General features: G+C 41.4%; 1 protein-coding gene across 2 annotated transcripts; it reads left to right on the top strand.

Annotated features, from left to right (window-relative positions):
- Positions 1 to 551: 551 nt before the first annotated feature.
- On the top strand, positions 552 to 21715 carry mxd1 (MAX dimerization protein 1). 2 transcript variants are annotated; one of them, XM_029511523.1, is made up of 6 exons: positions 552 to 1382; positions 2076 to 2175; positions 11879 to 11908; positions 16985 to 17099; positions 17261 to 17420; positions 18063 to 21715. In XM_029511523.1, exons 1-6 carry the CDS (start codon positions 1316 to 1318, stop codon positions 18257 to 18259), a joined length of 669 nt encoding a protein of 222 aa, XP_029367383.1. In that variant the 5' UTR covers positions 552 to 1315; the 3' UTR covers positions 18260 to 21715. The 2 variants fall into 2 exon arrangements, with proteins under 2 accessions (XP_029367383.1, XP_029367384.1); XM_029511524.1 differs by lacking the exon at positions 11879 to 11908.
- Positions 21716 to 21840: the final 125 nt, after the last annotated feature.

The raw sequence follows: 21840 nt of genomic DNA, 5'->3' as shown, positions 1-21840 counted from the left end.
GGTGTATTTCAGTCGATAAACCCACTGAGTCCAGTCCTGGTTAACGTTGGTCATCTCCATTTTTAAGTTCCTGAAAGCAGTCAGCCTGCGCCTGCGCGGACAGGCTCGCTTCTATAGGAAATGCAAGGAGCCAATAGCAAGGGAGCATGTGAATCTGTCCAATCCCTGATCGAGAAACAAGACAAACAACACCACGCGAGCCAATCGCTCCCATACACCGCGAAGCAGCATGGCAGAGGGGCGTGTCTACGGACAGAAGCGGGCGTTGTCAGGTGTGCTCGTGGGCACAGCAGCCAATGGTGACACGGTCCCAGCGCGTGTGTGGCACACAGAAACTGCAGCCATTGCAGCTCCGTAGGAGCAGGACTTTGAACGTGAATTCGACCCAAAATGGTCGCAGAAGGCCCTCAGTGGCACTCGGTAATTACCCCTTTCGGTGATTGACGGCGTAAGCGACCAATAACAGCGTGATTTTTTTTGTCCAGTAGCCAATTATATCACAATACACAGAGGCTTTGTGGTGAAGTACAGTAGTTAGCAGTGTTCCTGATCAACAGCCACTATTTTGGCAGCAGTTTGATAAACACTCTCTGCTCCACAGCTGATGTCAGTCGCTATCTGCGTTTACAGCGAGACGTACCACGCGTGATCAGCGACAAACCAGCCCAAAATTAGCCACATACCCCCGCACCGAAAAGGTTGGGTGACATCGTCGGTTGAACTTAAAGACAGCTAGCTTGTTTTTCTTTTTCTTTCACCACTGCACAAGCCAACAACCTGCTTGTTTTTCGAGTGGCTCTCTTTTTTTGCACAAGCCAGGCGAGCAAAGACGAACTTTTCATCGTTATTACTAAGACAATTTGTCGCTGACATTAGCCAACTTCTAATATATACCCAATACTCGACTTATTTTTTATATGTCAAGCAAGACATAGTTTCGTTTTTGTCAACAGCCCGTTTTTTTTTAAAGAACTACCTACAGTTGAAGCTAACAATATTTACCAACAATTTGCTTTTTAAAGGGGGCGCCATCCTTGACTAGCCAGCAACAACAAACTGACCTGCTCCATTTCAACAATCATTAAGGACGCAGACGGGCTTTTTAAAAGTGATCGGTGCTGTATTCATGACCTTTAACTTTTAAAGAGCCCGTTTGACACGCTGCAGGAGCAACTCTCCAACGTTACCTCTCGCATTTTCACGTTATCAGTGACAGAGCAGCAAGCCACCTGAGCACTGCTAGGACCTGAAGCAGGTTGTGTACAGCCACGGAATCCCTCATCGGAGTGTTATATTATCAGTGTTATTGTTGAAAATGGCGGCGATCGGAATGGTGCAGATGTTGATCGAAGCAGCCGAGTACCTTGATCGCAGGGAACGAGGTAAAGTATAATTGCACTGCTCGTTTAGTTTATTTTATGTCTGATCGACAACCAAAAACCACGTATTTTTTTGCCCCGGTCACGTGAAAGCCCATTTAAGTGCACCCTCTTGTTTTTTATTTATGTATTTATTTATTTGAATCAACTAATAGTCAGTCAAGCCCCGTAATTCATTTATCAACATTGTTTGTTTTTGCATTTTGCAGCAGAAACTACTTTCTAGCAAAAATATGAGCTCGTCAGTCATCAGATATTTTGAGCTGTTGTGTCATAATGCAATGTGCAAACACACATGTGCATTTGCATTTTTGATGATGACAGGATGAATGTATATGTGGCAGATGCAGTCAGATGTGCAGGGAGACATTGTTTTCACGGAGGCCCCTCCTTTCCTTCTGTTGTGGTTTGCTAGTGGGGTTTATTCCAGTTCAAGATGACATCATTGTCCAGGGTTTTTTTTTTTTTTTGGGGGGGGGGGGGGCGGGGGACTGTATCAATATACTGCATGACATTGATTCATTGCGTGTTGACACTTAAGCACAAAACATTGCTACTGAATGGCAAGATGGCTCAAATGGGCATGCTTTTGCTGTCATTGCTGATGAGACTTATTTTCAATCTGATGCAGCTATATTGTGTTTTTATTACCAGATAGCTGGACATTTGACCACTTTGTTGTTGCTTTTCTTGCAGAAGCAGAGCACGGTTATGCTTCAATGCCGCCCTTCATCAGCAGTCGAGAGAGGGAAAGCTTGAAAAGGAAAAGCAAAAACAAGAAAAACACAAGTAGCAGGTAAAGGCTAATCAGCTGCTGTGGCCACAAACATTGTTTTAATTTTCGTAAGACTGGATGACAACTAATCCCCTGACAAAGTTGTTTTCTGCCCAAAACCTTTATCCTTTCACGTCTGAAAAATTTTAACTGATTTAATCTGATTGGCTCAAAAGAAGTAATTACTTTTTATCTTACTGATACTTTTGATATATTTTGGAATGTTGGAAGGGTCAATTTCATATTAATGCATGCAAATCAAATTCAGTTTGAGCTGTTCTAACAAACTTGGTGAAACTGTTGAGATGCTAGGCATGAGCTTCACAATTATTCCACTAGCAAAAGGTCAGACAAATTCATATCTTATAACCAACTGCAGTCTTCTCTCTGATTCTAAGACAACATTTTCAATGGTCATATCTTATTAGTTGGTCTGTGGAATTTAGTCTCAATTGATCAGAGTCTGCTGGTTTTATAATACAGCGATAAACCAGAGATATACTAATTGCATTGCAAAAATCCCCATAAGCTCATAGAAACTCAAGCGTTTAGTCGAAGATTTGGTCATATGTGAGGAGACTAATCCCAGCCCAACCTTTTTAAAATTTTTGAATTATTCACTCACACATCTTCCATTTCCATTTATGGGTCGAGGGGGAAGCTGGAGCCAAACCCAGCCAATGCTCCAGACCAGACCAGGGCAGGGTACACCCTGGACAGGTTTCCAGTATATCTCAGAGCCAACACATAGTGACAGACAGAAATGAACAACCACTCACGCTCATACATATGGGCAATTTATAGGCACCAGTTAACATACACATGCATGTCTTTGGAGTGTGAGAGGAAACTGGAGTACCCGGAGTAAACTCACACAGGCATCATGTGAACATGAAAACTCATGAACCCATGACTTTCTTGCTGTGAGGCAACAGTGCAAACCACTATTCCTGTGTGCGCCCCCAAAAACCAGGTTAATTCAAAATTAATCCAACCACCCACAAAATATTGATCACTGTCTTCATGATACTTCAATAGTTTACTTCCCAGCTGGAAGGAATACTGTATTTTGCAGACCATAAGGCGCATGATAAAACATATATGAAGCGAAGCACAGTACGTACCAGTATTAAAAAAAGTGGTGGAGGTAAGCGTACTGTGTACTGTTCTCTGATTGGTTTATCGTTGCCAGTGATAGCAAACACCTGAAGTTAGTGTGACATTGGAAAAATGTTGTATCCCAACATTTGAATATAATTGGATTATGATATGGATTTGAAAATTGGGTTTACGTTAAAAACCTAACATTGGCTTGACGTCTAATTATAGTAAGGTAACATTGACTAAATGTTGGATGGTGGTTGGTTCCCAGCAGTACAAAATTAGTTATCTAACATTGTCAGACGTTGCAACCCATATCCAACCAAGGACCAACGTTAATACAACGTCCCTGTGTCAGCTGGGAATGCTCCATCAAACGAAGCGGCTTCATCGCTTACCAAAGTCGCACTAAAACATTTTGACAGATTTTTGAGCGAATTGGTTCGATGTCAGTAAGCACAACAATAATTCATACATAAGGTGCACCGGGTTATCAAGCACACTGCTGATTTTTTTTAGAAAATTTAAGGATTTTAAGTGTGCCTTATAGTGCGAAAAGTACGGCAATTTATTTATTAAGGAATCATTTCATACCTGTACTTGAAAGTTTTTCTTATTGAACATATTCCTCCCTTTGTTGCAAAACCATTTTTATTATTTTTTTTAAAAAGGGAAATGTAGAGCTTCTCACTGCAGACAGAGAAGCATTCAAAGCCTGACAGGTAACTTGTCAACAGCATTTTTGAACTGGCCTGCTCAACGTAATGTATAGGCTAGATCAGTTTTATTTAAATCCGACCTCAGCCATCTGGAATTCAATGGGGTTTTTACATCCTTCTAAATGCACAATCTTCATAATTGTGTGCAGGCAGGCATCACAAAACAAAAACAAACGTTACAGACAGCACCGACAGAGGCAGTCAGTGGAGGGACAGTGAAATATTAGAGCATATTAAACTGTAGACGCTAACATCCATGGCCTCTACGTCTGTAATGCTCGACCTTTTCTTGTTCACTTGTATACACGGAGTGTTTTGTGTGATGTTTCTTGTGTGTATGCAGGTAACATCAGGGCCATGACCAGTTCATATTGGAGTCTTATTTTGCAAAGATAATATGAAAATCTGCATAAAAAATTGGATTGATAAAAATCCAAATTGAGCACTAAGGCTTGCAGGGTGAAAGTAGTATGACTAGCTATGCCAAAAAGTAAATTGTGAAAATGTGGATAAAAGTTTGGTGCACAATATGGTGCAAAAGGCATTTTCTATTTATGAAAGAAAAAGTCACTATGTCTGATTTTCAAATTGTACAGACTATGGTCCTGCACATAAAAAGCTTCAGCTGCAATTTTAGTTTGTTGGCAAAGGGCCACGTTTGATGTCTCATTGTCTCCTTTAAAATGTGACTGACAGCAGCAAACATCAGTCTGGCTCAACTTCCACTGCGAAGGCAAACTGGGTCGGTCAAGGTGACTGCAGAAGACATTTGAGCGAGAGGGCAGGTCCTGGCAGCTGCAGTCACCCCAGTGGATAATACTGGCAAACATACTGTACATTCACAGTCTCTAACCTGAATTCCATAAATCAAACTTATGGGAACAGATTCATGTTGCATCAACGCCCCACAGATCGATGTGCTCTCTGTGATTAGGTCACAGTTTGGCTCCATGACCCCGAGTATGATATATGTTTTCAGTGTTTGTGTGCAGAGGGAGGGTCAGTGCTCAATGTACACTCACTGAGCAAACTGTGCTGCTGTTTTGAAAATAAGGTTATCTGATTGTATTGATTATTTCGGTTATGAGGATGATGTAGATTTATCAAAAACTTTTATCAGGAATACCTGTGTTCCTATTTTACAAACATGCGATCCCACCACCATTTCTTTCATTCAAATAGCATTTGCTGTACCCTTCATTCAAATGCTGAATGGAGATCAAAATGCAGTAGAACCAACCATCTTCTTCATGGCTTTAGGTATTCTGATATAGGCATAAAAAACTGTAAAACACACAGTTAGTTTAAAAAAAACCCAATATTTTTAGGTGAGGGTGGGAGGTGAGCATGCAAATATAGAGAATGCAATGAAATCTGTTGTAACATGCTTACAATATCAGCTTTTGTTTCTTTTGTAGACACAACATTTTAAAAGTATTTTAAAATGCCAGTGTGTGGAGTAATTTAATTCATGTGATCCCATAAATGTTAAATGGGAAACAGGAAAAACATGATGTAAAAGATCAGAGTATATTTCCAGCTGGGCCTGAAGATAAATGGATTTTAGCAATTAATTCTAATTTGTTCAGAACGATTTTTTTTTTCTCATTTAAATTGGTTTCCTCTTTGACTTCCCCTTTTGCTCATGGAGTTCAGCGTGGGCTGAATTTGTCATTACAAGATGTAATTCATGTAATGAGCACGTGCAGCGTGGTCCACCATCTTGGAAAGCTACATAAGGCAAGTCCACTTGCACAAAAATGGCACCTTTCATACTTTGCCACTTAAACACCAAGGGAACATTTTCTTCCCAGAGGTGAAAAAAAAAACAAAAACATGTTTTGAATCATTTCTCTGTCATTTGTAGTTCAATACATTAAAATTGTGTGACCAATCATACACTACACAGTAACCAATTCAAATTGACTCAAGCCCCTTTCAAGTACCTTGGTCATCAAGGGACACAAATCCGTACTGCCATCCAACCCCCAGTGGAGTAAATGTCTTTTTCTGCCAGGCTTTAGGTGGGGAAATGTGTGTGCAGAGTACATACAGCGAAGAATATAAATAGGTTTGCGTGTAGGCTTCATACCACATGTCTCTCAGTGCATATCCCGTACATACATGTTATAAGACTGCCATACTCAGAGGGAAACATATTGGTTAAATACAATGGAATCACAATCCTCTTTACACAACAAATGTTTCCGTAGGGCCAAAATGGTTTTTGAACACGTTTCCTTTATTTTGCTGTGCAATATTTTCAGCATCTGTCCCCGACTGGTGTTCATTATGGAATGCTGCCATCAGTTCTTTGCATTCAAGCAGAACAAAAACAACAGGCTACGTCGTTGTGTCGTGACATCACCACAGACAGACGCCAGTGCTCAGCGGTAGCGAGCTAGGCTCCGATGCACTAAATGTTTGCTGCTAATTGTGCACCTCTGGCATCAGTACAAATGGACTGAAGGAGCTTGCAGAAGTCACAATAAAGCAGAACAAAATAGTTGACAGGAGAGAAGGGAAAATTTCACTAGAAGAGGTTCAGCTATCATAGATCAGATAAACTACAGGTTTCAGTGTGCTGCAGGTTACCAGTCTGAGGTAGCAGGTACACAGCTTCATGCCGTAGTCTGCTGGGGAGGCAGAATAAAACAAAAATATGCAAGAAGGCTGCACCAACTGGTGGAAAGAGCTGGCTTTGTGGAGCTGGTTACACTCACTGGGGGCTGTGGTGGAGCAATACACAGAGAGGGAGAAAAAAAAAACCATCTTAAAATACTCGTAGTGGATCAAGGGAACCACACCGGTGGACAGTTAATCCATCTGTACAATGAAGGATGGAAAGATATAGAAAATCATTCATTTCCCACTGCCATCTCACTTTCCAACTCCTTAACTATTAGAGGATAAGATACAAAACAGCAGGATTTCCCTGTCAGGATGAATAAAGGTGAGCTTGAATTTAAGCCAGCCTGTTCATAAAACATCACTAGCTCTTATTGTGTTCTTTATTGTTAGGCACTCTTATTTTCTGATTTGTGTAGCAACTTTGAGGCATTATTTCACGTTCTTATTCATGGCTGAGGCACTTTTGTTACAACCTATTTGCAAAGAATAAGATAATCAACCTATCTTGTAGTTTAAAGTTAGTTTAAAGATGCTGATATTGACAAAGCTGAGGGTTTTATTTATTTTATGGTGATGTTCTTGTTTGTATTAGAAGGCTGATTGCATTTAAAGGTTAACATAGATTTACTTGCACTGTTTTTATACTCAAAATAATTTTTAGCATTATAGGAGAATATTTTATAGACGTGGCAAACAAATTTTTCTGAATTGTCCATTTTGATATTGGAATAATATCCTATTGACCGAAATCAGCGAATATATTGGGATGCAAATTTTGGCCATATTCTTCAGCCCTAAATTACCTGCCATCACCTAATTGATTGGGATACTTGGTGAATGGTCAGATTTTTTTACATGTCCAGAGCCTAGTTGCATATGTGTCACACATATGACATAAAATAGGAACACATTCCCACCCCGAATAAAATGCAGCCAGAGAAACAGACAGATGACTTATTGTAATGACTTACAATAATTCCATTCTCAAAATGGCTGTCAGAATGAATTTGTAATTTAAATTTAGGTTATTTTAAAACAATTATTTCCTGTTTTTCCATTTTATATTGCTGAAAATTCAATGTTCTGCAGTAGCACGTTTTGCTCAAGCCATTGTTTCAAAAACAATCATCAGAATAGTTATTAGTGGCAATGATTATCACATGTAGCCCTAATATGCACACACAAATGGAAAAATACTGTGGAACCTAACAGCTGCTATTTGGCTAAACCTTTTAGCCAAGATGACCTCTGTTAAGCTTGAATGTTGTCGATGGCAATGATGCCTTTGCAGCGACTGTTCATTCCCACCATTGCACTCAAAGCCACAGGATGCCATGCGGCTCTACATTTTAGTCATGCTTCATGGGAAAAAAATGGAACTAGCTAAGGATGTCATGAAGACTACTAGTTACTGCAAGTTTTCCCCTGCTTCCTGTTTCTTCTTGGTGGGTCAAAGGTTTATCAACCGTGATATTTTTAGGTCCTGAGCACTTGACAGTGCGAGAGCCCTTTTTGCATCTGAAGGAATCTTTCTCTATTATAAATATTCCATTGCATAAACTTGCACCCTTTTGGGGGCTTTAACATGCACCAGATCTCACAGAAATCAGACAGAGCATCAGCACTGCATAAAATCTTTTACTTCATGAGTTGCAGAAATGCATGTCACAAAATGGAAAATTGTGCCTCTCACTCGAGATTGATATATACTAATGAAAATCGGTACACAGATGTGTCATGCCAAGACACAGAAAAAGTCACATGGTTCATGCCCTAACTCCAACAGGAAGGCAGCCAGAGTGTAACCTACTGGAAACATGTCAGCAATCCTCATAAATCAGCAACCTCTACCTACAGCTTTAATCCAAATGACTTCTTACTGATTCATTATCAACTGAAGGCACTGAAGATGAAAAGTTATCAAAATCTGTTTCAGCTGTTGTACCTGCTGGGTGTAGCAATGCCACCAATTTCATTTTGCCGCCATAAAACAGGAAGTCCTTTAAATTTTCCAATCTGCTACAATTTCACAACGTTTGTTTAGACTCCAGCTCTGGGCACATCTGTATACTAATACTAGGTCATATGGAGAGCGCCACCTGCGGGACACAGGAAGTCATCCTAATACAAGCATCATCGAATTGACATAATATTTACAGGATGTGTTTTCTGCATCGTACACGACAACATGGCATTTATTTCCTAGTGGGCATTAATAACAGGAAGTCCCTATAACTCCAGCATACATTGTCCAAGCTTCCCAAAAGTTTGCACGCATTAATACTCCCACCCTGAACACATCTAAGCGTGTCATCCTTGATATATTACACTCACAATGTTCTTGGCTAAACTTTTTCAGTGTTAAAACAATTGGGCTGGGGCTAGTCCAGGAGTCGCCGAGTTGTCTGGAGTGCTAAAGCCTGTTCATCACTGCTTTCAGTTTAAACTTCTTTTTTTGTGGTTTTGTTGATCCTTGGTACGTCTGTGAAGTCACTCAGCCCAGTATGTACAGTACAGGCCCCTCCAGTTTTTTTTTTTCTCTCTCTCTCCCTGTGGCATGGATGTGTGAGTAGTGGGGGGAGGGGAGTCACAATTTTTCTCGGGTGTGTATGCGCATGTGTGTCAGTAGTAGTGAGTCCTCCCTCCCCCTCATCTCTCTCTCTTATGTTTTCTTGCTCTCCTCCCCTCCTCCACCTCTTGGCAGGCAGTGGAGAACACCAGTTCCTCCATTACATAGATGAAGAGAGCCCTCACCCCCTCCCCACTGTGCTGCACTATAGATACCATATATCGTGATCTTTCCATCCTGTTTAACCAGGCAGATGAAAGCTTAAGAGAGAGGGGGAGACAGCGATGATGAGACCAAAGTCAGGGATGAGAATAGTGATTTTCTCAGTTACTGTCAGACAGGTGATTGTGAAATGTTACTGATCTGTTCTCTTAAAGAGGGAGGGCCCTCTTTAATAGAACATTAGAATTCATCAATTCGGGCACAACGTTATTCCCTTTCACAATAGATTATTCTCACTGGCTGCACTTACACATGCAGTACAGGCCAAACGTTTGGACACACTTTTCTATTCATTTGAATGAGAAGGTGTGTCCAAACTTTGGCCCGTACTGTCACTGAAATTTAAAAGGAACTGAAGCATTATAGTTGGACCTGCCAGGCCAAATTCTATGTTCATTCAGAACCCCCTGTACATTTTGTAGTTGTGTGTGTTTTCTTTGTTCAATATGGAAACTCTGTGAGTAAAACCTCCGTGCAGCTGACAAGATTAAGGCCAATCTATGAAAATAAGATACCATCAGGCCCACACTGTGTATGCAGAATGTATCTGTCACATGTGCTATGCAAGACATTTGAGCATGGTCTTTTGATCCTCCAGGCTCAACTACTGTAATTCCCCATACAGTGGACTGGGCCAGTCTCGTCCGCAGCTGATCCAAAGTGGCTTGGCTTCTGACCACACCATCCCTGTCCTGGCTTCATTCCGTTGGTTCCCAGTCCAATTTAGAATAGATCTGAAGATTCTCCTGTTTGTTTTTGAGGATTACCCCACCCACTACATCATAGCTCTTTACCCTACCCCTGCTAGATCAAAGCCCACACATCACATCATCAGATGTAGGATTTATCACTGTCCCTCACATTTAAAACCAAACCTTAAACCCAGAGGTGGCCTGCCTTTTCATTCCTGGCCCTCAGGCTATGGAATAGTCTGCTGTAACTATGACACTCTAATCTGGATGATCTATCTACACTTTCAAATCTGGGCTAGGGTTCTTGATAGTACACAGATCTTTGGTCAGCTTTTATTTTTATTATTTTTTTTTTTTTGGTTGGACACATATTATGGTTGGACAGCCCCAACCATAATATGTATAACTGTCCAATATTCCATCACTGTTATCAGACTATTAAACTCCCAAATATTGATATTATTATAAAACATTCTTATAATTTTAAATGTCTTGAGAATAGATATATAATAAAACTGCCAGTGAACTGTTGAACTGACATTCAGCAACAAAAGTATTTCTTTCCTTTTGTGGTCAAATAAAGGTCAACCAGACTCTTGGTCAACTGATTGAAATCCAGTAAAAAACTCAATTACTTCACTCGTTTATGGTATGAGGGACAGAGGGTAATGGGGTAGGAGGTGGGAGGTGTCCCTCAGCCTGAAATGTAGCCTGAATAAGTGGAATCGTTTCCCTGCGAGTGCTGTTATGTCACCAGCGGCTGTCTGTCCCATACAGGAATGCACACTGGTTGGATGGGGCCAAGTGAGATAGCGACACCCATGGAAATAAAATGAAATACGATGATACCCATACAGAATCACACATTCACAAACACACTCAAACAAGAGACCCACTGCAGTTCAAAGATTTTGACTGAGGATAGTGGAGGACGGCATTTCTAAGCACGGTGTAAAAAATAACTTCTTAAACATGGAAGTGGAGGAAGATCTGTGTGTGTGTGTGTGTGTGTGCATACGTGCATTTTGGCCATGGCGCGGTGACAGTCTCGAACTCAGCACAACCAAAGGTGCTCAGGATATTTTGGGATGGGGGGTGGGGGTGGCTCAGGGGTCAGGTGGAGGAAGAGGAGAGCTCAGTAATGTAGAGGTCTTCTCTACCCAACCCCCACACCATCACCCATCACATCACTCCTGTTCCTCACACAGGTCAGAGTAGCACATTCCTTCCAAAAAATACACTTGACCCACTTTTTCTTCGTCCCCTGTTTGGGTTTGTGTGTGACCATGTGCTGCTTTAGCATTGTAATACAGGAATGGTGCTGGCCACTATTGCTCACTCAACCACAGCCAACAAGTGTCTTCCCCCAACCCCCACCCTCAGTCTGCTCAACACTACATGTACAATGGCTAATCAGGCAAAATGAAGAGGTATAGTCTGTCTCCTACCACCCCTGCTCCTTGTTTCTGGTTACTGCTACTATGTTTACCCCAAGCCTCCTCATCAAATATCTGAGTGTGTGGTCTGTTAAAGTTTCCCCCGTAGAAGAATCCTAAGGCATCAGAAAATCCGTTGTTTTCCTCTTTTTTTCCCAGAACCTCACTTTGTCATCTGAATGCTCATAAACTCCCACACAGCCTCTTCTGTCTCATTCTCACTCCCCTGCAGTAAGACCTTGGACTGCAGTGATAGCATACACAGCAGAGAGGGGAAATCTTCCCCTGTCCAATCACTGACTGTTATTATGTGTGCTGTCATTTTCTCATATGCATTTTGTTTTATCTCCATAGGTCTACGCACAATGAAATGGAAAAAAACAGGTATGTGAAAGTGTGTGTGTGTGTGTGTGTGTGTGTGTGTGTGTGTGTGTGTTGGTGCTACTCCTCAATTGAAATAAGTAAGCCACTCACACCGACCCCCATGCACCATTAGCATGAAAATGTCTGATCTGAGGTAAATAATACTTCAGATTGGAAAGGTAGTGGAAAAAAAAGGCCTACATTTAAATTTCTAAATGTGAAAACAAATATAATATGCCATTTGAAAATTTGGAAGAATTCAGATGTCTTCACCTTTTTATGTTTCCAATTTCTACTCCTTTTTCATGTGATGTCAAGTAAAAGTGTCTTGAGGTTGTGATGGGTATAGTGTGAGCTAAAACAAGTGCATTTATGTTACGTCCACACAGATACAATTTAATTTCAATCAATGTTTTAAATCAAAAATATCATATTTCTCCACCATTCTCCACCAAATTTTCTGAGAATGCTGTTACACCAGAAACAGACATTAAAGAATATTCACATACACTAAAAATGAGCAGGCTAAACTGAAAATCCATACACTGCAGTTGATTAGCTGCAAAAAAAAAAAAAAAAAAACTACAAAGAAGGAACAGCAGAACTAGCGGCAATGTTATTTTGTCAGAATGTGAAAGTTTAGATGCAGCCTCCTGGTAGTCCTGGTATGATAAAAAATTCATTTGAGACGAAGAAAGAGATTCCACACCAATTATATCAAACTAGAAGGCGCAACTCAAATTTTCAGTAAATGCTAGCATCTAGTTGGAGGATGAAATGTGGTCTGAGCTGGACTAGCAACCAAATACATTGCCTTGTTGATATGTGGGCAGAGAAGAACTGCCTCAGGACATTCTTCCTCTATTTACTTTACTGTTACTGTGTAAGCATTCACTCGTGGACATACACATCCAATGCACAAGTGAATTGAATATTTTTGCAGCAGAGAAAATTACAGATTCTATATTTTCTATTTTTGATATCATTAAATGAACATACTGCACACACATTTGCATGTGATCCAGTGTGCCAGATTATGCGAGCCTTCACTTTCTTCTCTGGCAACTTGTGAGGCGGTTCGGGGCCAAAGGTGGGGTGTTGGTCGTGGCATGTCTCTCCCCATCGTTGGGTACATTTATTCTGTGAACTGTGCCACTGTTACAGTATAAAAAATACTGTTGAGAATTTGCTTCTTGGAATGAAACAGTTAAAACTATAATGTGCTTCTGCAGGTACGAAAAATCAACAGTGTACAGGATAAGCTTTGAACATGCGCCAGCAGATAGATAGTTTAATGGAAAGATAGATAAATTGATTGATTGATTGATTGATGTACTTACTTAGGCCAGTATCCCAAATCATATCAGAAGAACCCAGGAACCATATCTACGTTAACATGACAGCTCAAGATTAAATGCATCATGGCCAGAATGCGGAAGTATTTTGTGTTTACATTGCAAACAAACTACTAGCCTTTTAGAGACAATGTGTTGACAAAAAAATGATGTGTGTAATCCCATTAGTTCAGAGATTAAAGGTTTGCCCAAATACAGCGACTGATTTCTCACTGTTCTCTGAACAGGAGGACACAAATGAGGTGTCCTTGTTTTATCCTGTGAGTCCCTGTACCCTTTTGCACCTGAAAAACTGCTGATCTGTTTCAATATCCTATAGCTGAGCTCTCTCAGAGCTGGTCTGTTTTACTATGAGCTCATCTGCCTATTGTTATTTCCTATTGCCAAGAAGTAGTAGTTATCAGACTATTAAAGATTTAAAGTTGACTTGCAGAGACCAAGAAAAAATAACTAATGCAACCTTAAAAGATTAGTAGATTCTGTCCATCTACTAATGTGAATTATGTAATAAAATATTTATTTTAAGTTGAAAATCAAATGGGAGTTCTTCAGATGTAAAGATTTTCTTTGTCTTTCTTTTCCTTGTCATTATGTAAATGCAAACTTTGCATCTTCTTATAGTACTAGCTTGTTTGAGTTAAGTTTGTTTGCAGCATGGCAGCACAGTTTCGTTCGGTACCCGGCCTGGGGTCTTTCTGTGTCCTCCTCCGTACTTGCATGGGTTTCCTCACACTGTCCAAAGACATAATTTTTAGGTTAATTGGTGACTCTAAATTGTCCATAGGTGTGAGTGTTAATTTTTTTTGTATCCACGTCACCTTCAATGCTCCCACCCTTCCTATTCTAGTTGATCCAAAGATAGATAGATAGATAGATAGATAGATAGATAGATAGATAGATAGATAGATACTTTATTTATCCCAGACTGGGAAATTGCAGTGGAATAAAAAAAAACCAGCGCAGATGACATTAATAATATATGCCACTAAGGCATGTGTCTGGGACCCAGCCCTTTATGTTTTTGTGTGTGTGTGTGTGCGCGCGCAGATCCCTCACGCACAGCAGTAAATCAAAATGATGATCATGGCATGTATTGCACTTAAGAACATACATAGTCTTTGGCCAGTTTTTCCAAGTGGCAGCACGGTGATAGAAAGCCATCACAGGCAGATAGAATATTACTCACAATGACCAAGTGGAATCAAAATCAGATGGCTGCCAGACTCAGCTCCTCCATTTTGTAAAACTCCAAACCTGTCTGTCTTTTGTAAATCATAGGGTATTGCCAGCAATGGCACCAGAAATTCTTAATTAGGGGAGCTGTGGGGGGGTTTTAAATGTCTATCGGTCAAACATAGACACGCACGCACGCAAGCTCTCTAGTATGCGCTTTTTTCGTTTTCAGTTTCATAAATATGTTACAGTTTTGACAGTTCTCCCAGCAACGGCATAGCAACGCAGCAATTGATTGTGGATGCTGCTTACAGTATTTTTATTACTGGGACTAAGGGGCTAAGACTTTTTCAGTTACAGTTGGAGGTCATAGAGCAAGAGCAGCAGGGCGATGTGCTGCTGTTCAGACAAAGTGCATCAAGCTAAACCACTGTAAGAAAAACTATTCTTTGCCCCAAGAAACCACCCAGCTGCAACCATTTTATGCAACAGGTTGGATCAGCACCTTCGCCTTATGTCAGACCAAACAGCTGGACTCAGGTGAGACCGGTATGTTTGAAGAGTTAATATGGAGTCTGTAATCAGGGGTATAGGCTGTAACTCAGGCCGTTGGCTGATAGCATGCGGACCCATAGCTACACTGACACACTTGTGTATTGACATACTGCACTAAAGCCACACTAAACCAGAGTAACTTGTTGCTAAAATAGGGTCATGTGTTTCTGCCACGCCTGTAGTCAATTCACCTGCGCAGGGACCATGTGACCAGCTTTATTTCATGAGTCTGCGGGTCTTAAATGTTGTTTAACAAACATTATCTGGCCCTGTTGATCCCTTATTATGTCGGACTCACAGCGGTGAGGGCATTTCCATGTTATGTAATGACAGTCTGCATGCCCTTTGGACTGAGTCAGCTGAGAAACAGCCACTTCGTTTCAGCTGCTGAATGCTGCTTTGTAAGTGCATGCGTGCGCTTCATTTGTGGTCCGCTTGTGTGTGATTTTAAAAGAGCATGAGGTAAGAATATATTTGGGTGTGCTTTGCCACATTCAGATTGGCTTTCTCGCTGTATCCAAATTTTTAATAAACCCTTCCTGGCGTTGACACCAGCAGGGTTACCTGCAGAGGGAAATAAGTGAACAGCTCCTCTCTGCAGTCTTCCACTGCCAAAATAACATTTTTACACAGAAAGAGTCTGACGTACACACACCCACTCACTTCAGCCACGCACACAGACATGTACGCACGCTGCCACAGCCAGGGCTGGAGGTGTGTGTTGTGTAACAGCTGGGTCAAGTGGTCACAAACACCCACCAGACCGAGGCAATTGCCAAGGCTGCCAGCTCAGTGATTCAGGAGTGGAGTTGGGATGAGATGAGACATTCAAATATGCACTTTGTTCAAAGGGCAGGTGAGATTAATCCTCAGGTCAGATCTGAACATATGACAGAGATGATCTTTGGATTTCAATATGTCTGTTAATAGTGTTGATGAACTCTCCATTACAAAAACCAAAACACATGTACAGTAGCTCACATAGAAAATCCTCCTTCAAATTTAATTTCTGTTACTTGGTGGATGAGCTTGATCTTCCATATCTCTTAATCCCAAAGTTTCATTCAAGGGGGCCTTTCCTGAAATAACAATAAAAAAGTATAAAGCCTTTTGTGACTCCAGAAATATGATACCTCAACTCATGTACTGTCACTAGAATCAGCTTTGTTTAGGGTTGAAAGTGAAAAAGATCTGGAGGGGAGGTGTTGGTTAGTTAAATGTTGTCAGTAGAGATGCATTATGGGAAATGTAATGCAGCCCTCCCTCTTTTTCTCCATTTGGCTTTCCTGTGTCTCTCTCTGTCACTGCAGCTATAGTACAGGCATAACAAGATAAAAAGAACAATAATAATGCATGGGTTGAAAAGACAATGAGTCAATGACCCTCCATATTTACTGCAGTGCACAGTGCAGTACGTTCACTCTCCATGTTATTCTTCCTTGAGTTTTTAAATGTGTTTGCAATGTAGTACCCTCAGAAATGACTCAGCGGACCAAAAGAAACGGACAGTGAGAAGAATGTGTAAGTGCCCAAGTCAACAAACGAGTCATGACACAAAATGATGAGTGTCCCAGATCTCAATTTGGAACAATGTTGGATGGATGTCCAGTTCTACTTCCTTGATTCTAGAGTCGAGTCAAACCACATTGTAGCAGTAAGACTCTTCAATGAAATCAGTATCTCAGGTCACATAGTTCATACCAAACAATCCACGGCAAAACATCTTAACTCATGCTGCGATTTCATGCCTAATTTATGATTTATTTTTTGGTCATGTTTCCCTGAGTTTCCAAAAGCATTTTTTAGTCTTCATCAGTGAAGGAAGTTGTCATGAGGTGCTTTAGTCACATGTTGTAGCATAAGTTCAATATTTGAGTTGCGTGACAACTGAGCAACCTACATCCACCATGCAGATCATTATGACTGAGTGAAAGTGTGTGTTTCCATTCTCACAGAGCGGATAGCCACACTCTTTGATGATTGACGGATTTGTCTCCTTTCTCTCTCTCCCCAGACGGGCACATTTACGACTGTGTTTAGAGCGCTTGAAATCCCTTGTTCCGTTGGGACCAGATGCCAACAGGCACACCACCCTCAGCCTGTTGATGAAGGCCAAAGATCACATCAAGGTACCAGCATGCGTGTGTGTAGTTTTCGCCTAGTGAAACAGGCCATGTGTTCAGTCATGTGCTGGATATGTTGTGTAAGTAATGTGTTTTGGCGTAAAAGGGACTTTTTGCACACACAAACACCCCCACAAAGCAATATATTTCTATTTCCCTGCCCACAGAGGCTGGAGGAGAGCGACAGGAGAGCTCAGCACACCTTGGAGCAGCTACAGCGGGAGCAGAGACACCTGAGGAGGCGCCTGGAGCAGCTGGGGGTGGAAAGGACCCGCATGGACAGTACAGGCTCCACTCGGTCTTCCGACAAGTCCGACTCTGACCAGGGTGAGTCTAGGGTGTAATTGCCTCTGAGGCAGCATGGACAAAGGAAGCACCTGGAATTGGAATGATTTACAGTCTGTGGTGACATGTATTCAGTGAAAAGGGCTTGTTGGAACCAGTTTATCAGGAGAAATTGGTGGGCTTTCATCAATATCACTGTTCGGACTGAAACAAAGATTGTAACCAAAACACTCTGTGCTGTGTTTACAATATGTTTCACTATGGAAAGCACTCTGAAATATGGTGAATCCTTTTGTGACACACACTAGTGATAAGGCTGGTGCTGAGACAATTAGCATCTGATTTTATCTGTGGATAAACAGAATGGCTGGATTCATATCTTCAGCAAATTTTAAGCACTAAACACTACCTACCTTGGTTGGTAGCACGAAGAAATCTTTTTTAACTCAGTGAGTGTGAAGTATGTGGCATTTTTCTGACAGTTGATAGAATACATCATTAGAGTATTCCATTTAGGCTCAGTCCTAACCATAGCAGTCCAAATTGACTTGTTGCTCCATGTCAGCTCTCTCCTGTTCCAATATACAGTTTTTCCTGTTGATGTTGTGACCCACATTTAGCTACAACTGAAAGGTTAAAAATATCCTTGTTATTTTATCTTCTTCTGTTGACTGTGTTTTGCAGAGGACCTGGATGTAGATGTGGAGGGGACAGACTACCTGCTGGGTGACCTGGAGTGGAGCACCAGCAGTGTGAGTGACTCAGGGGATGAGCGAGGCAGTCTAAGGAGCAGCTGTAGCGACGAGGGCTACTCGAGTGCCAGCCTGCAGCGCCTGCAGGACACTCAGGAGAGGGCCAAGCAGCTGGGCTGCAGCCTATAAACAGCACTGAACCAACACCCATCCCCTTCCCTCAGCCAATCCTTTGTCAGCATTGTCTCCCTGGTCCTGCTCAGGCCTCACCCCTTCCTCTGCTTCTTTCTTCTCCCTGCCTCCTCCTCCACCAGGACTGACCAAGTCTGAGACCTCCTCTAGCCAGGCCTCTGTGAACCTCCTGTCCCCAAGGTGACTTCCACTCGCCTCTGCAACACACTCGAGACACCCACCCACACCTAGTCCATCATCAGCGATCAGTCTTTAGGGTGTCACTCGCTCTGCTCTGCGTTAATCAAACGAGTGGGATTTTAAAGACACTCAATGCCCTCTACCCCCCCCATCCATCAGTACCACAACTTTCAGCCAGAGAATGTCGCCACACAATGTCCCACTGCCTCTTTTTCTATGCCTAAAGAGCCATGGGAAGCACTTATGAGAATCAACCCTTTGTACACACACATGCATACATTAACACACGCACACACACCGCTCCATCACTCCGAGTTGTCTGCTAAGACAAAGTTCTCCCAAAGGTGTGATGCTGACATGATGTGGGGCTATTTTTTTCCTGCCCCGCTCAATAATCAACCATCTGTGCATGGTAAATTGCACTTGAAATTGTTTTTGTAAACAAAACTTTGTCATCTTTTTCAAACACTGTCTCTTAAAAGCCCCCTTCCACACTGTTGCAGTAATGTTAGCTGAAGAGAGCGTTAAACATGCTTGTGGTCTGCCTGTGCTGTGTGTTACAGCAGACTTTTTGGACACCACACGAAACTACCGGGGCCAACAGCAATACGTCCCTTAATACCCAGGCTTTGATGGGTCGATCCCGTGACTACCCTGTAATTTTACATCCAAACATGCAGTTCTGACGAGAAAGTAACACAAAAAAACAAATAAAAAAATTGTGCAGCATGAGATTGTGAAGGGGTTCGGGGTTAGGGTGGGAGGGCTTTTGGGGTGGGTTTGATGTTTTTCTGCCTCTCTCTCTCTGATGACGGTGGCGTTTTTATAGCATCCTTTTATCATCTGTGTGTATGTCAAGTTTGAGCCTGGCAATGACAAGGGGTCACTAGAAGGTTTTGAAAAGTCAAACACCAGCCACCAGGCCAAATGGTGTATTTTTGGCAGGTGCTGGTACATTTTTTGTACACTTCTTCTTCACTGCCCTGTTCACCAGGTATTAAAAGGGAAGGGAAAGAAGCTATCTTGCGAGAGCAGTCAAGAGACTGGAGCACATTCCACGATGTAGAGAGGACATCCAACTGAGGTTCATAGCATTATTTTTTATGAATGGATGTTCTTGGGGAAGGCAGAATCCAGTTTGAGACGAGGCTCGTCACCCTGAGACAGAACAACTGGCTTTGCCTCCTCAGTGGGAGCATGCTGAGGGGCCGCCCTCTTCAATGTTTCCCCACCTGAAGAGCACCAAAATGCTAAAACCACAGATTTTCTCTGTTTTGCCTTGTCTAGATAGTTATTTATCGTTTGTGCAAAAAGGTACGCTTTTTAATGTAAATATTTAACAGAAAGATCTCTATGTCTATCAACAAATGTATTTATTAGATATTCTAAATATATAGATGAAGATATAAATATATAAATATATTTAATTAGTCATAGCCTATGTTCTTATTGTGAGGTTTATTGAGAGTTTTCTATGTGTAGTTTGTTTGCACAGCTTAGTCAATCTATAGAATATTTAGAAATGTCTCCTTGTGCCTCGAGGCTTTTGTGTCCGTTCAGAATTTGGCACAGTGCTCGTAGAAAATTAAATCTTCTTTTTTTTGTGGTTGATTCTAATTTCTTAGCTGTTTTCAAAGCCACCTTGCCCTTTAATGGAAGGATGAGAGGACAAAAATATCTGTATACATTCAAAAAATGTGAAATTAAAAAATGTAATAGTGAGAAGAGCTGGTGGCCAGGTTGAGGGCAGAGAAGAGTCCTCTGGCAAAGATGTGCTGCCTGATCCCCCATCTATGTGCCTGAGACTGTCAAACAAAATGGCTGCTGTCCCTTGTGAGATTTACAGTCTCTTGTTTGGTTCAGAATCATCACTGGCAACGAGCGGACTGCAGCTTTCGAACGTACATGTCCTCATTGCTGCAGCACATGCCAAAGGGATCATCACCCTGTTCCTGTATCCATGACTTGTAAATCTCAGTTAAAGCATGAAGATGGTGCTGATGCACCAAAAAATAAAAAAAAATGAAAATTAGAAAAATACATATACAATTGTTTAGTCTTTTAAGTGTGGAATGCAGCTTTTTTTCTTTGTCAAACCTTTTCAAATGGAAAGGAACTGTGCAGCCATGCTATAGGGGGGACTAAAGGGGGAAATGTAGGTGTGAGTAGGAAGATGTGTTCACTGGTTGTGTGTGTATGCATTATGTGCGAATGTGTGCCTGCGTATTTATTTCGTCACTGTCGTCAGAGAGAAATTTTTTGGGGATGGTAGAGGGTGGGTGGTTTAAAAAGAATTTGTAAGGCTCTCTTTCTGTTCTGGTTTTCTGTTGATTTATTTACAAGTAAAATGCAAAAAAAAAAAAAAAAAAAAACTCCACTTGACAAAGACTCAATGTATTAACATAAGCATTAATGTCTGTCTGTGGTCATTTCATGATTCCTCATTATTTTCCACCCATGGCCTGTTGTCTGTCTTCTACCAATTTATATGTCTGAGTGTATGTGTGTGAGTGTGTGCATGTGTGGATGTGCATACATATGTATGCATGTTTCCTGTATGACATGCACCCAGGTGTCGGTGTGACTCCCTCCTCATGTTGTGTTGGCCTCCATGGTGCTGAGGTGTGTGTGTGTGTATGTGTAAGTGTAAGAATACATGCAACTACTGCTCCTCAATCCCTCCAACTCCCCTCTACCAGAAGCCTGGTGCTCTGAGCATCTGCCTTAAAAAGCAGGTGTGGAATCTCACAGAGAACAAGACTACAGTCACACCAGTTGTTTAAGCTACAGGTTTCAGCATCAGGGGAAACTCATATTCATGTGTATATTTGGTTTTTGCACATTTTGTCCCTGCATATAAAGTGGCTAATAATGCCTTAAAACACGGATGTGCGACCTGACAGAATGATATGTTTGAGTGTATATGATATATTGAAATGTATCATGAAGGTCATTCCTTTTCATTGTGACGGTCTCAGGCGTGGTGCTTTCATGCATTACACAGTACACATGGACACAAACAAACACCGTGTCATCACTCCATGGACTTCATTGTTGCCTGCCACCCATCTCCACAGAGAGATCAAGTGTCTGTTTAACAATTACTTAAAGGTGGATGTTTTGTGCACTTACTTTTTAAGAATTGGATCATTTGGACACTGTCTTCTAAGGATCACTTCAAATGTGGAAAAAAAAAATCCTTTGAAAAAGAATTGTGGAGCAGCAATTTATATTTGCCAGTGATATTAAAGGAATAAAACATTTGAAACCCTTATTTACCTATCACCTTGTAATAGTCTTTATTTGCTCTTATAGATGAAAAAGCCTGGACTCTAATTATATTCAAAGAACAAATGAAGGATTTTTTTACCCAACCCACCAGTTTTTCATACAATGCC

This window comes from Echeneis naucrates, chromosome 9 (genome assembly GCF_900963305.1).
Source record: "Echeneis naucrates chromosome 9, fEcheNa1.1, whole genome shotgun sequence".
Classification (NCBI taxonomy): domain Eukaryota; kingdom Metazoa; phylum Chordata; class Actinopteri; order Carangiformes; family Echeneidae; genus Echeneis; species Echeneis naucrates.
The sequence above is the reverse complement of the archived record's forward strand: the minus strand, read 5'-3'. Positions and strand labels throughout refer to the sequence as shown.

Excerpts from the sequence above, each read along its gene's own strand:
- mxd1 (XM_029511523.1), top strand. The coding sequence starts at position 1,316 with ATGGCGGCGATCGGAATGGTGCAGATGTTGATCGAAGCAGCCGAGTAC. Across the intron at positions 1,383-2,075 it reads CCTTGATCGCAGGGAACGAG|AAGCAGAGCACGGTTATGCT; the intron begins GTAAAGTATAAT and ends CTTTTCTTGCAG. Across the intron at positions 11,909-16,984 it reads AATGAAATGGAAAAAAACAG|ACGGGCACATTTACGACTGT; the intron begins GTATGTGAAAGT and ends CTCTCTCCCCAG.